The sequence below is a fragment of the Magallana gigas genome, chromosome 1 (assembly GCF_963853765.1).
Source record: "Magallana gigas chromosome 1, xbMagGiga1.1, whole genome shotgun sequence".
Classification (NCBI taxonomy): domain Eukaryota; kingdom Metazoa; phylum Mollusca; class Bivalvia; order Ostreida; family Ostreidae; genus Magallana; species Magallana gigas.
Window position 1 is genome coordinate 50,617,808 of NC_088853.1, and position 14,540 is coordinate 50,632,347.

The 14,540-nt window shown below is 32.9% G+C and overlaps 1 protein-coding gene across 1 annotated transcript; it reads left to right on the forward strand.

Annotated features, from left to right (window-relative positions):
* The first annotated feature begins 7,413 nt into the window (after positions 1–7,413).
* On the forward strand, positions 7,414–8,757 carry LOC117691116 (uncharacterized). The gene is made up of 2 exons (XM_034476442.2): positions 7,414–7,652; positions 8,118–8,757. The coding sequence occupies exons 1-2, from the start codon at positions 7,509–7,511 to the stop codon at positions 8,265–8,267; spliced, it is 294 nt and encodes a 97-aa protein (XP_034332333.2). The 5' UTR covers positions 7,414–7,508; the 3' UTR covers positions 8,268–8,757.
* Positions 8,758–14,540: the final 5,783 nt, after the last annotated feature.

Consider the following 14,540-nt stretch of genomic DNA (forward strand, 5'->3'; position numbering starts at 1 on the left):
CATATATTAATAAATGTATGCCATTTTCTGCAATGTTCATTGTTTTTATTAACAATCTCCTTTGTGATATGTATCAACGTCTCCGATTTAAACACGAGTAAACAACTTTACTCTCTTTTTTTTTTTATTTCTGAACAGTCTTAAATAAAAAGGTATAATTCACCCTCCTTGAAAATTTCAAATTAAATTTAACAGTAATATTTTCATGTAGGCTCACCTTTATTTCTGATTAAATTTTTCTTATCCAAAGACGTACTATTCGATTGTATTAATTTTAATTGGGACTTCTAATTATACAATATTTACAAATTTAACATTATATATATAACAGTGCTTAAGAAGTGCATATCTAAGCATAGCTCAAACCTGTAAATTAGATGCACATAAACTTTATTTGACTTATTTTTTTTCCCGGATAGCTACAGTTCTGCAGCTAGATGAATCTCTGCCATTCAGTCAATTAAAAGTTGACTGAAAGGTAACTAAAATATGACTGAATGACATATGTGTGCCATTCAGGCACCTTGCCAGACCATTCAGTTATCATTCAGATGACTGAATGGCAGAGATTTATCCTGTGGAAGGTATAACGAAGTGGATTGTTTGTGTCAATGTATTATAAGATAGGCAACAATCAATGTGTTCAATTATTATGATATAAAACAACCAACTAATCACCTCATTCAAAAGTTTGATACAATTTGTAGAATCAAATATATCGTCCCCTACATTTTAAAGTTAAAACCATATACCGTTGTTGAAAATCTTGCGCTACTTTGTAAATACGGTTAAACTTAATACAGTTTCTCTCTTTTGAAATTATTTAAAAGTGCCTCTCTTTTTTCTTTCAATATTTATACTACCACATATCAGACGAACACATAAAGGAAGTTTTAAGATAATGATGGTTGGAAAATATGAATTGCTTCACTAAATGTTTTGTGGTAAATTGCCACTTCATTGAATAGGTGATACTCCAAAAATGCGAGGCTATTAAAGTTATTATTGAAATGGCTAACACCAAAGATTTTTAAAGACTTAAAGGAGAAATAGCAAAACCAGATTCCATATACAAAAATTATAGTTAAAAAAAAATTCTTAATTTAGAAAAGTATTCATGTAGAGGGCATTTTTTTAACATGATTGTTTCATTTCTTCCTTATTATCCTATTACTAGGTCACACGTTAAACTGCCAACGTGACACACATGAAATCTATCATAAGCTTATGATGTGCAATGATGAATTTTTCTTTGATGCAATTGTTAGAGTCATGCCAATATCTAGATATGGAATCTAAATTGTTATGATGATCAGCTGTTTTGTGTTTATGTTTATGTGTGACGTCATAGTGCGCGACAGGATGTGTAGTGTCCTCTGCGAAGTTAGAGAGACGCCAGGGATCGGGGAGGAAAGACGATAAAACATTCAGGAATCCTCGGTAATTCGGCCATGCCGTGCGGGATCAAGTTATGACTGGTGGACTGGCTTTAACTTTTGGAGAACTGTGATCTATTGGTGAACTGTGATCCGTGTGTGAACTCGAACTGTAATTCGTCCGTGTGCGCGCACCGTCCTATCAAACTGCACTGTCCTGTTATCCGTCCTGTCGTCCTTTAATCAGCTGTGTATTTGTGAAACTTTGTTAAGATTAATTGATTCTGTATTTGTTTATCGTTTTGTGTTTTGATATATATGTAATCTATTAAATGTGTAAACGTTAATCGTTTTGCCTGGTGTCTTTTGTAAGTGTCGCTATATTTAGAATTGGGGAAAGCTTTTGGGCTAATTTTAGATTTCTACTTCGGCGCACGTTACAAAACACGCCAGGTATTATTTTGGTGATGATCTGGAGCAAAACTTCTGAAAAATGTTAATTTACAATGAATACAATAAAAGTCTAATTAACAGTTTCGTAGTTTTAAAAGTCCATGAGAAACGCAGTTAATCTTAAGGACATGTTTATCTCTTGTTGTGAAATGTTGTTTTTCAGCAACATTGCACAATCAGAAATATTCCTTACCTGAGAAAATAAATGGGATATCTTATAATATTGCAAGGGCTTCTTCAAACGCTCATTTATATTTTACAATTTAATAGTATTTTATAAATTTAATTTCTTGAAGATTTTAAAATTTGCTGCGATTTTAAGACATTCCAATATATTTTAGTAAAGACCATATTGACAGGGTCAAAAATACGGTCGTTGAATAAATTTGATTAAGAAATCATTTATCATGAGATTCAATTAGATCGAAAGTTTTTGCAAAATACTTGACGATCAAAAACGTATTGAAAAATGATGAATTGAGTAGGACAATCTTGAGAAAAATAAGCAGTCACACACTACCAAAGATCACAAAAATAAACGAAAGCCGTCATTTGGGGATACTCAATAAATTAAAAAAAATAGTTTGCTGGAACAAGCAATTTTTTTTAAATATTTAACCGTGTTCGTCCTTAAAGGTGACATTGTATTTTTAAACATTAATTGGGTCGGTTCAGTACTTAATTGCCAATGTTTATGAAACAACTGACTATAAAGTCGGAAGAAATTAACTGCATTATACAATTAAGGTGGTATGGGACATATATCGATATTAATGTAGATTAAAGTATTATATAATTGAAAAATTTTCACCGGCTTAGAATTTTACAATATTTAACCAAAAAATAGCTTTTAAAAATATTTGTAAAGGTAAAAATTATAAAAACCCCAGCGGGATTCGAACTCATGACTTACAAGTTCGTAGTAAACCCTCTAACCCACTGCGCTACAGAGTTATGTGACCATTTTTGGAAAGAAACTAATTATATAACTACACCTAATTTTTATTGTTTATTTCGATAAATAATACGTCACAACATGGAAGTGTCCCATACCACCTTAATTGTTGTATGTGGTATTACTTGGGAAATGTCAAAGTGCTCATAAATGCATCAATCCGTATTTAATATTTGAACAAAGTATTTTTACAACATTATATGTACATGTTTTCCATATTTCTTTTGTTTTGAGAAAATGACTTATACAGCCTTAATTGCATTGCAAACTCTTACTAAAGGTTGTTAAGTACACCAAGAGCTGCTTTTAAACATCCGTGCTGGCTTCGTATAACGGCAGTTGCACGGAGTAGTGTGATGATAGAAGTTCGAAGGAACATTGTTATGTAAGTACTACTAGTGTGATTTTTATGCTTTACTCTGTCTGTACGGTTTGCTTTTGGTACTGTCCATTATTCTTTAATAGTATTTTTTAAAACTTTTTTTACTACTAATGAATTAAGTTTGCAACAATATTATCCGAATTTTTAACTAAGTCAGGTTTGTTCAGTTATTATGATTATTTGGCGATCCAATCAATAAAAGTACTAGTCTACAGATCTAACTACACTTTAATCTATAGATTAAAAATTTTAAAATTTAAATGGTGACATTAAAAATAAATCAAATATACATATATACTGTTACTTTTTTACTCAGCTTTACTGATGTACTATTTTATCTGAACCTTATAATTAAACTATATCGCCGTTATTTAAACAAGAACAAGAATTTGTTATTGATAGATAGGTGTAATACTAAGTTTTTAATACATTTATTCATTAATTTTTTACAACATTCATCATGTTCTAATTTACTCGCCAGTGTTGCAAATCCGACATCAATCACAATATCATGTGTTTCAATTATTAACATGTTTAAATGTGTAGGTCTTCCATCACTCAATTGAAAGAAATTTTTCATTAACAGAGCTGAGTAGTGTAGTGTCAGTATACTGCATTTTACAGGAATTCACGAAGGAAGTACTTAGATTGTATTATCGTGCTTGAGTTGCACACTTGTTTTTTTAGAGTAGTTGTCTTCTTTATTGCAATTGTAATTCTCGTAGCTAATTACTTTTGATGGGAAGTCTTAAATCAACAGTTCTGAATTATTCTTTAGAATGACAAACACTTGTTAACATACTTTGTACAAATAAAGAAATGCATCAGGAATTAAAAGACTAAAAAGATAAATCAGGATATAATGTTCATAAAAGTGCAAAACTGAACTGAATAAAGATTTGATATGCATAAATATTTTGCAAAAAGGACAGTTGTTTAATAAATTCGATTATATTAATATATGTCTTAGGCTAATCTTGAGACAATAAATGGTAAATGTCAAAAATTATGATTTGATGGAAGCAGAGTTTAAATGAATCTTTAATTTCATTTATTTTAGTAAATATGCGCAAACTATGATATATACATCTACTGCTCCACATTTGCTTTATTTTTAACTAATGTTTGATGGTATTGAAATCCTTCAACAATCTGGTTCTTTCAGTAGTTTAACCCTAAGTGATTTTTTAATGACGAAATTTATTAATGAACTTAATTATGTATAGGTGTCATTTTTTATTTTTTTTTTATTTTTTTTACTTTTAATGTTACTATTCTTTATGTATAACTTGTAGCCAAATTAGTAACCCATCAAGACTGCAAAGTAAAACATAAGAATACATTAGAAATGTTATTATCTTTTCAAAGTGAAAGATAGAAATAATTAAGAAAATACTTAGAATTTAAATATAATTCCCATGTTATAAAGGACTGGTCACTATCAGTAGTATTTAGTTTTTACAAAAAAAATAAATATCATTTTTATATTTTCAGTTTTAACAATGATGTCTTTTGCTTTTGATGATCGTCAGAATATGTTTAAGACTATTCTTTGTCTGAACTTTTGTATTTCATCAAGCTTTGCTTACGGTGAGTAAAGAACAAATTAACAATGTTTAATTATAAGAAATTTTGCATTAATCTAATTGAGAAACGGGTGCTACCGATGATTTTTTTTTTATCTTTTTGAATGGGATAGGGGTAGCAAGGTAAATCCTAAATTATTAACTCTAACATGGGGAAAACTGTAGATATATGTGTCAATTTTCTTTTTTAATGTGTTTTGTTGTGCTAGTCCATATTCAAGTTATATGCGGCGTTAAAAGCCGTCCAAAATGAATTGCGCGGGGGTGTTAAGGACGAATATGGAATCTGAATTGCATGTAATTCCTTGAAACTACAAATCTTAGTTATTATGTACATGTTCAAATATCTGAGCAACGAAACGTAGACCAAAAGCAAATAAAAAATACTGAAGACAATTTTTTTCCCAGAAAATAGTATGTATTACGTAGATTTACACATTGATGAAGTCATGACGAAAAGTTGAATGTCGTGTGAATTGTATCGGAAAGCATTGTAGCCATATTCAAAATATAGCTAATCTAAGAACTCTAATAAAGTATTGTGGTGTGATTTATTGAGAATCTAGCAGCGGTTTTGATTAAACTGAGATGTTTTGCCTTCACTTGGTATGGTTTTTTTTTTATTTTGGAAACTGCGGGGTGCTGTTGTTCTATCTCATTTTAATTTGAGGAATATACGTATGCTATTTATAGTTGTCACGTGATAATGCACCAATGTGGCAGTGATGTACTACCCGATTTTATTGCACTGACATTTTTGTTCTAAAGGGTAATACTAAGTTTTTGATCTTATTCAAAATAATTATTTAATTTCACGATTTTGAATACAACATTCAAAATAAGACGCTTAATTGCCCATATGCTTCCTTAACACTCCTGCGTGGACATATACAGGAAATGCATTTGACAAGGTGCTTGATGATAAGAGATGATGACTGTATTTAAGGACATTTAAAAATTGCGACAATTCATTTTTTAAATGGGCATATGTATTTAATTGTAAAGATGGCCATTTTTAAACCCAACTTTACCTCATTTTCTTTGTTAACTCAACAAAGCTCGAACCATGTTGTTTTATCGATGTCACGAGAAAAAGAATTAGAGTATATTAACAAAACTCTCTTGACCAAAAATTATTTTTAGTCGTACATTCAAAACGTTAAAGACAGAAATTAAAAAGAAATGTAACGGTAAGTAATAATCATGTGTTAGTGGTGATTTAAAGGAGCAGGATACTAAAAAATGTACAAAAAATCAATTAACTAGCATCAACTATAGTTGTAATTCATATTTTATTTCATTTGTTTGCTTCATTATTTTCCGGGGACAATTACATGAATTTAATCAAGAAAATTGATCGCTTAATGTTAATGTCCCGCCTCTATGAGATATGCCATTGGAACTGTAATCTATGACGTCACACCATCTATTCCAGTTTGTTTTATCAACATAGCATCAGTATAAACAAATCATGATATTCCCTCTAAATGAAAAGTTCTGGAAATGTTGAAACAATATTGATTTGAGACCCTTTGTTTTACCTTTGACTATCCACTGATTTACAAACCAACCTCTAATGAAAATGTTCTTTCAAATCTTAAAGAAGTTATTGCCAGAGAGATGTGGAAATTTTCAGCATATACCAATTATCTTTGAAATTATATGCCGTCGTAATTTCGGCATAGTAATTAAGCATCCCGATTACTTATAACATACTTATTGAGTTAGCAAAGAACTTGACTTGGAGTAGAATATACTCGAAGTCGTTTCCATTATTGAATGAAAGCAGAATAATAGCTGTCATTTATTTGATTAAATTAAATGCATATATTTATGCGTGCATGCATTTATTTTTTAGATCCGCATGTGAACCTTAACATTATCAATTTTGTTCTGTCGGATACTTGTGTAAAGAAAGGCATATACAGTACAGGCAACACGGATCCTGTGTTTCCCGCGCCCCGTCACGGTATAAACACATCGAGGTGATCGGCTAGGTGAGACAGGTATACCGCGTTCCCATCACGATAATTTCATCATCAACCTGTCCCCGCCACGGTAAAATTATCGATGAAAAAGTCTCGTATACAAGCGAGAGTTATCTCCCCGAATGACAAAAAAATTGCATGTTTATTTATATTTAATGACGATATTTAACCAGATTTTGACAAAGATTTTGATCGAAATACTAAGTCTTTTTTACTATCTTTTTATTTCATAGTTATTGAATAAATTATCAAAGTATTTAATTTAATACTTATGCAGCAATTGCAAATAAAATATTTTCGATTCCATGTTCATATTCTAAGAAGGTCATTAAAATAAAAACTATCATGAAATGATTTTAATTGCCAATAAAATTATAAACGTGTACGCAGTGTGATTGTGTTTTCTTAACTATTAATTGGTCCGCCTACTTTGTATTGTTTGTTTTTGAAGTCCACGCGTGTCAACTAATGATGAGCAAGTGATTAAAAATTAGGGCTTCCTATAATTAGCAACCCGGTAGTTTTAGTACGTTCGGTTCATTTCGTACAAAGTCTTCTACGTGTAAAGAACATTTTTAGTGAATTCACGTTTTAGTGATTTTGTGTTGCGTTACTTTCTTGTGACGCCAATCTTAAAGTGCAAGCCGTGTGTTCTTCAAGACTCAGCCTGACTTGAATATTCAGTATGGAAATGAGTATGATTTTCAGTGGGGACGGCCTAAAGAAGTCGATCGAGCTGTGGTCTTGCATGCTGGATGTGATCAGGACATGAGGGCCAAGCTGCGAGAGATGGAAGATAACGAGTGTCTACCAGCCTCTCCTTGCTCATCAACTTCTTTGCCACCTTCACCTAGATCTCCAACTCCACCGCCAATCCAGGAACCCAAACGTCGCAAGAAAGAAAAGTCATTTGTAAGTATATTGGTAAAGAAAATTTTGATTATTCTTTTTTATAGCTTTACTTGCAAGTTCATACACACAGGTTTATGAGATAAAGCGCTATGTCTTTTTTTTAAATGACAACAGTCATACTCCTGATAGAAACTAATGATATTGGGAAATAATTCTAAAACAAAAATCCCATTATACACGCTTGAAAACTGCGATTTTCTGAAAATTCATACACAAGAATTTGTCGTTTTCTGGGGAAGGGTCATCGATTCACAATCATATTTTTGTAAAAATATCAAAAGTGATAATAGTAATAATTTGTTAAAATATCAACTATGTACATGTATTTGTAATCAACTCTATACTTTGAAATTACAAAACGCAAATATCATAAATATGGGTTTTTTTTTATTTACACGTCGATTTTTAAAGAGTTGGCGGAGTTTGCTATTTAAAATTTGACTAACAAATTGTAATCTATTTTAGGCAAAACCTGAGAAACCCAGGGCAACTGTTCTTGCCGTTGGACAACCCCCAGCTCTACAACCTGCAGTGCCGGGGCCAGAGCCTGCTGATCCACCGACGTGTCAGCCTGTTGAAGCCCCGTCCGCATCAGCTGATCCGCCAATCTGTTAACCACGAACGCCATTCACTCCAGTTCAGGGCACCACTCCCGTACGGTCCCATCCCTACCGCAACTCCACTGCAGAAGAAGGCGCCGGAAGTTCCTTTTAACTCTCCTTGATGAGGGAAATGGTGGAAATGCATCAAGCCATCGACACCTTGACGAAGAAGTTGGACGCTGCCAACCGCCGCATTGCATCTTATTCAGAGCACTGTATTCATTGCATATGTGAAACCAAACCAGAGTAGATGGAGTGACGTCAAAATAATATTTTTATACCCGCACTTTCTAAAGAAAGTTCGGGTATATTGTTGTTACCCTGTTCCGTCCGTCCGTCCGTCCGTCCGTCTGTCTGTCCGTCCGTCCGTCCGTCCGTCCGTCTGTCACGTTTTACTTTCTCAAACTGCTCTTACATCTTATAAACCAGCAAACTGAACTCTTGGAGTTTGATTTGGGGTATAATGTTGTTTTGTAAAAAGGTTTCAAAATTTCTCTGTTAGTCCTTGGGGTCAAATAATTGGTAAAAAATGACGTTTTTTCACAAAAAACCTTCTTCCTCGAACTTCTCCTACATTTTCAACAGTAGACAAATCATCTTTTGGAATATGTTTTAGGGTATCCTATAGATGCGCAATAAGGTTTCGGAATTTTCAATTTTGTCCTGGGGGTCATTTAATGGCTGAAAAATGACGTTTTTTTACAAAAAAAACTGGTTTCAAAAACGTTTTTTTTTTGGCAGTAGTCAAATGATCTTCTAAAATATGATTGGGGGTGTCATATTGAGGCGTGATCAGGTTCCAGATTTTTTTTTTTATTAAGGGGATCAGTGGGCAACAAAAAATGACGTTTTTTGGCCAAAAAAATATGGTTCCCAGAACTCCTCTTACAACTTTTGGAGTAGCTACGTCATCTCTTGGGATACAATTGGGGCTGTCCAATAGATGTGCAATAAGGTTTTAAAAATTTAAATTTCATCCAGGGAGTCAGAAAGTAGCAGAAAATTGACGTTTATTACTAGAAAACAAAACATTGATCCAAGAGCTCCTCTTATGATTTAACGGATAGACAATCATATCTTGGGATATGATAGGGACTGTTATATAAATGTGCAGTAAGGTTTTAAAGATTTAAATTTCATCCAGGGAGTCAAAAAGTAGCAGAAAATTGACGTTTATCACTTCAAAAAAAACATAGATCCTAGAAATCCTTTTATGATTTAATGGATAGACACATAATATCTTGGGATATGATAGGAACTGTTCCATAGATGTGCATTACAGTTTTGAAAAATTAAATTTAACCCTGAGGCCCATTACCTACCGGTACATACCTTTTGATGCCCTTTAAGGATCAAGAATATATATGGTTAAGGGGTGGGGATCTCAACCGTTTTCGAGATATTCGTGCACTTCCTGTTCAAGGTGGGTCATGACCACCCCCAGGGCCCATGACCTACATACCGTTTGATGCCCCTTGACACAAGGAACAAGAATATATATGGTTTAAGGGTGGGGATCTCAACAGTTTTGAAGATATTAAGGGTCTTGCTGTTTGAGGGGGTCAGGACCACCCACAGGGCCCATGACCTACATAACATTTGATGCCCCTTGACATCAGAAACATGAATATATATGGTTTAGGGGTCATGATTATAACAGTTTCTGAGAAATATAGTAATTTCAAATTCCTGGGGGGTGGGGATGACCCCTGGGGTCAGATCTAATAAACCCTATATATTGTCAGTAACAGCCAATATATGATTATGAAAACCCTATATTATTATCTTTGTCCGTTTTCCATTTACAATAGAGTCTACGATTCTTCCTACAAGGTTCAATGTTAGACCCCACACCCTTTTGACACCCCCCTCCCCCGAAAAGTGGTTGTCTAACCCAAAATGAGAAAAATCAAACCAGGGTGCACAACTAGATAATATGCAGGCCTATCATATCCTAGAGTTTTGTACAATTCTGTTCAGCCATCTCTAAGAAACAAGTTCAGAGCAGGAAAGAAGAAAAAGAAGATGAAGAATAATAATACATGTATTAAGAACCGTACAAAAACAATAAGTCTTCAAATTTCATTCGGGAGACTTAATAATAAAGATTAAATAGAGATAGGATCATCAAACATCAATAATTTAAAGATAATTGACAATTTCTGATTCTAAGGGGGTCAGGATGACCCCTTAGGAACATGACTTACATGCCATAATGATCTGATGCGCATGCATGACCTAAGGAGGAATAATATCTTTGGATTAAGGTGGGGATCGTTTTTATGATATTTAATAATTTCAGGAAGAGCACTTGGGATCATGACCTACATACCATCTTAAATGCTTTGAACAAAGAAACAATAATATAATATGTACATGATATATGATTCAATTTAAGAACACAGATATCGATCAATCATCTATGTTTTGTAATACTTCCTATGTATGTATACATGTATATGTATTAGTTTTTGTTTTGTTCTATACTATTCATGTTCATGACTGTAGTATGGCTTAGTCTTATTTTAAATTACATTAAAAAATTGTCAAATATATGACTTGGAACCCCCACTCCCAAACAAACTCAAATATAAACTGTTATCCCCCCCTCACTTGTCGAATGATCTATTAAAATTAAAATATAATTTGGGTGTCTAAAAACTTACATAAACTGGTAAAAAATGTTATTCTTAAAAAAATTATATTACACCTTGCATAATTGACAAATGATCTATTGAGATATGATCAGAGGTCATATTTCTACCTTGGGATCAATAGTTAAATAGTATTCATCGACAAGTTAAAATTAATAACAATAAATTATTCAAATTATAAATGTTTATATCCACATTCACCCCCCCCCCAATCTAATCTGGTTAAAAAGATTCAGTCTTCTTAATACATTCTTACTTGTGTACAGTAGCAAATTTTAAATCATTTCTTGATTGCTTTAATTTTCTCTTGTGATTAACATTTTGGAAATTGCTTAATTCAATTTTTAAGATTTATAAACAAAATGTCATATGCATCACTTCCATGTGTATTCGCCTATTTGGGGCAATTGTAAAGTCTCCTAAACAAAGCAGTGACATATCATTAGGCTAGGAATTACCCACATGGATCAAACACTACTGTATAACATATGAATAAGATAAAATACATTATTATGGGGGTTGGAGGTTAAAGACAACACCTGGGGGTCATTAATGTACTTGACACCATTTGATGCATCATGCATGCATAATGACATTAGAAGATATTTTGTATTTTCCTGTTTCGTGGGGTCAGAACAGTCCCATAAGGTCATGACCTACATTGTATTTGATGCATTATAATACATTAGGGAAGAAATACTCCTTCCTTCCTATTATAACTCATATAAAAATGATAAGTGTCTACACCTACTTACATGTAATACACAAATTTAATAAGAAATTGTTTATACAGGGTCAATATGGGGTCAACTCAATAGTGCATGATCATGCAGTCTGACAAATGAAAAAAATAACTTTTGCAACTAAAATGACAGAAACTTTACAAATGCGAAAAGATAGGTAACGATGATAAGCTTATTTAAATATTAAAAGATGATGATAGAGTATGCTGTCAAAGGGAGATCACATTTAGAAAGTGAAAGTAGAACTTATATATGCATGCTGGCATCTCATTATATTGCGCTACTGCTACTACATGTATTATGCTTACCTAAATTGGTCAACATCATAATGATAATCCAATTAAAACAGAATAATGAATTCCTTTAGCTGATCTTAACTAGGGGCCTAATCCTTTTCTGCATACGGAAAACACAGTGTATGGGTGTTGCTAAAACGCGGAACGGAAAACGGAACGGAATGGAAAATATCATCACGTTTATCGATGCTTAAAAAGGGTATAGACTGGCCAGAAACGATTTACTTTTTATCTTTTATTTATATCTAATGAATGATTATCAACATGTTGTTATCTTATTAATATTCATATGAATGTCTATCAATTATAGCATTGTATTCATTCGGCTTTAGTTGAGTATACGAAACGGAAAAATCAAATGTATACGAATTGTGAAACATTTACATGATTAAACGAGCAAATTAGCTATAACTTTTTACTTATTTTTCTTATATGGTATTGCTGGCATATCAGCGTAACGTACGCAGTTAGTGAAAGCGTTTTATGCGTGTTTTGAGTATTTTTATATTTCAAATATGATGATGTACATGTATTTACTTACATCAAAATTGAATTGTCGGTGTTCCAGACGATCTTTTATCATACAGACGATACAGTATCATTGAGATGGAAGAAAAAAAACCGTAGGACTGACGACATTAAAAATTAAAATACAGAAAACATTAAAATACCCGGTAATTTGTGAAACTAGTAATTTGTGAAACTAGTATTTTTAGCAATGCAATTTTGTTTACGTTTGCATTACTAAGCAGTTGTTTATTCCAGCAGCTATATACATATGATCCGAATAGAGAGCTCTAGACGTTGCCTAATTTGATTTTACGATTATATATTGGGACTATAGTATGTCTATCTCAAAATAATAATGCAGCACATTTGGACGATTTATAATGGAAAATGTTGACATCTTTTCTCCATTTGGAAGTCACTCAGAAGACCATGCACAATTTTTCAACACTATAATCCGGGTCTGTTGAAATGCAAAACCCCGTAGACTTCTTTGTTTTAGCCGTGTATTTATACCAGCTGATAAGCTAGAGAGGACGTTTTAAAGAAAGAATAATGAGAATGTGTAATGCTTCTAAAAGAGAATTGCTTGAACCCTGAGGTATACATAAATATACAGCAAAAAGTGAATCGAGGATATTTTGGGACAGAATATAGTGGTCAATGCATGTACTGTTAATTTTGAGGAAATAAATATTCTTGAATAAATAATATAATATTGCTAATCTTTCCAAAAAAAATAAAAAGGTACATTAAGTATATCGTTTTAGCATGATTAACAAATCTATGAGGTAAATAACATTAGATAAGATTTTCCGTTTTCCCTTCCGTTCCGCTTTCCGTTCCGTTTTCCGTTCCGCGTTTTAGCAATACCCATATATGTATACACGTGAACCCATCTAATCGAAGAGCTGGGTAAAACTAGTACCCGCTAATGAGACATGCAGACCTGTGTTGTGTACGTAACTTCAGACAAAGATCAGTCATTTGTAACATGCATGTATTTTTATGACCTATTTTTCAAATCCACTTGCACTATTTTATTAGGTAAATAACAGCTTAAAGGTGGTGCAGGACACCTGCATATTGTGATGTACATGTATACTTTCTATTGAGATAATCAATAAAGTATATCAAATATTGATTAAATATTTACCCCCCAAATAATGTTACCTAACATTGAAGCGCAATGGGTTTGAGCGTTTACGTGTCTGTAAGAGCATTGGGGTCCAAGGTGTATTTTTGGTACTTTTACAATTGATATAAATGAATTTTCATGGGGAGGGGGGGGGGGGGTCTGGACCCCTCCCTCCCACCCCTTCTCTAAATCTGTGCACACGATGATCTTCATGTAGGCACACAGAAGCAAATCTAAAACCGGCAACCGCCACGGGGAGGGGGCATAATTTAATTTTTAATTTTGTTTGTAATAATTATATAGACCATTATACTTTCTATGACATTAAATGTTACGATTATTGATTAACTGAAAATTCAATGCAAACAGTTCTACTCCAAATTGCACATAAAGTGCTGCTCATGTCACGATGTGTATTATCATATGGGAAGGGATCTCATCCTTCAGTTATGAAAATTATAAATTTTAATTGTATTACCGGAGCTTGCATATAGCCTTCATTTTTAATTAAACTGGTACAAAACAGTGTTATTTCGAAATGCATAAATATTGAACCACTCTTGCACAATTATACATATATATATATATTGTGCATTTATTGATCTTCAATTGAATTTGTATTTAATCCAACATCACCTCTGACATAAGTAAAAATTACTCAAACACATATATGGCGGAACTGTCATGGCTTTTTATTCATATCAACATTCACAGTTAACATGCCACTTGCATGTTCATACTCTATGCGCCGATCTTACCACTTGTAAGCTTTTGGCAGCATAGCATTCACAAATTATTCATTCAACAAACCATATCAGAGCTGGGGGACCTGGAGACAACAGTATCCCTCAGCAAATGGTTATATGTCAAAATTGCGCCAACACTCTCATCAATGTATCTGTCCTCATCACCACAACCATGGATTTCTTTTCAAACTTTTTAAACGCC

Bases quoted from the DNA above. Each gene is read 5' to 3' on its own strand.
- LOC117691116 (XM_034476442.2), top strand. From the start codon at position 7,509: ATGAGGGCCAAGCTGCGAGAGATGGAAGATAACGAGTGTCTACCAGCC. The intron at 7,653-8,117 runs GTAAGTATATTG...AATCTATTTTAG, and splicing joins GCAAGAAAGAAAAGTCATTT to GCAAAACCTGAGAAACCCAG.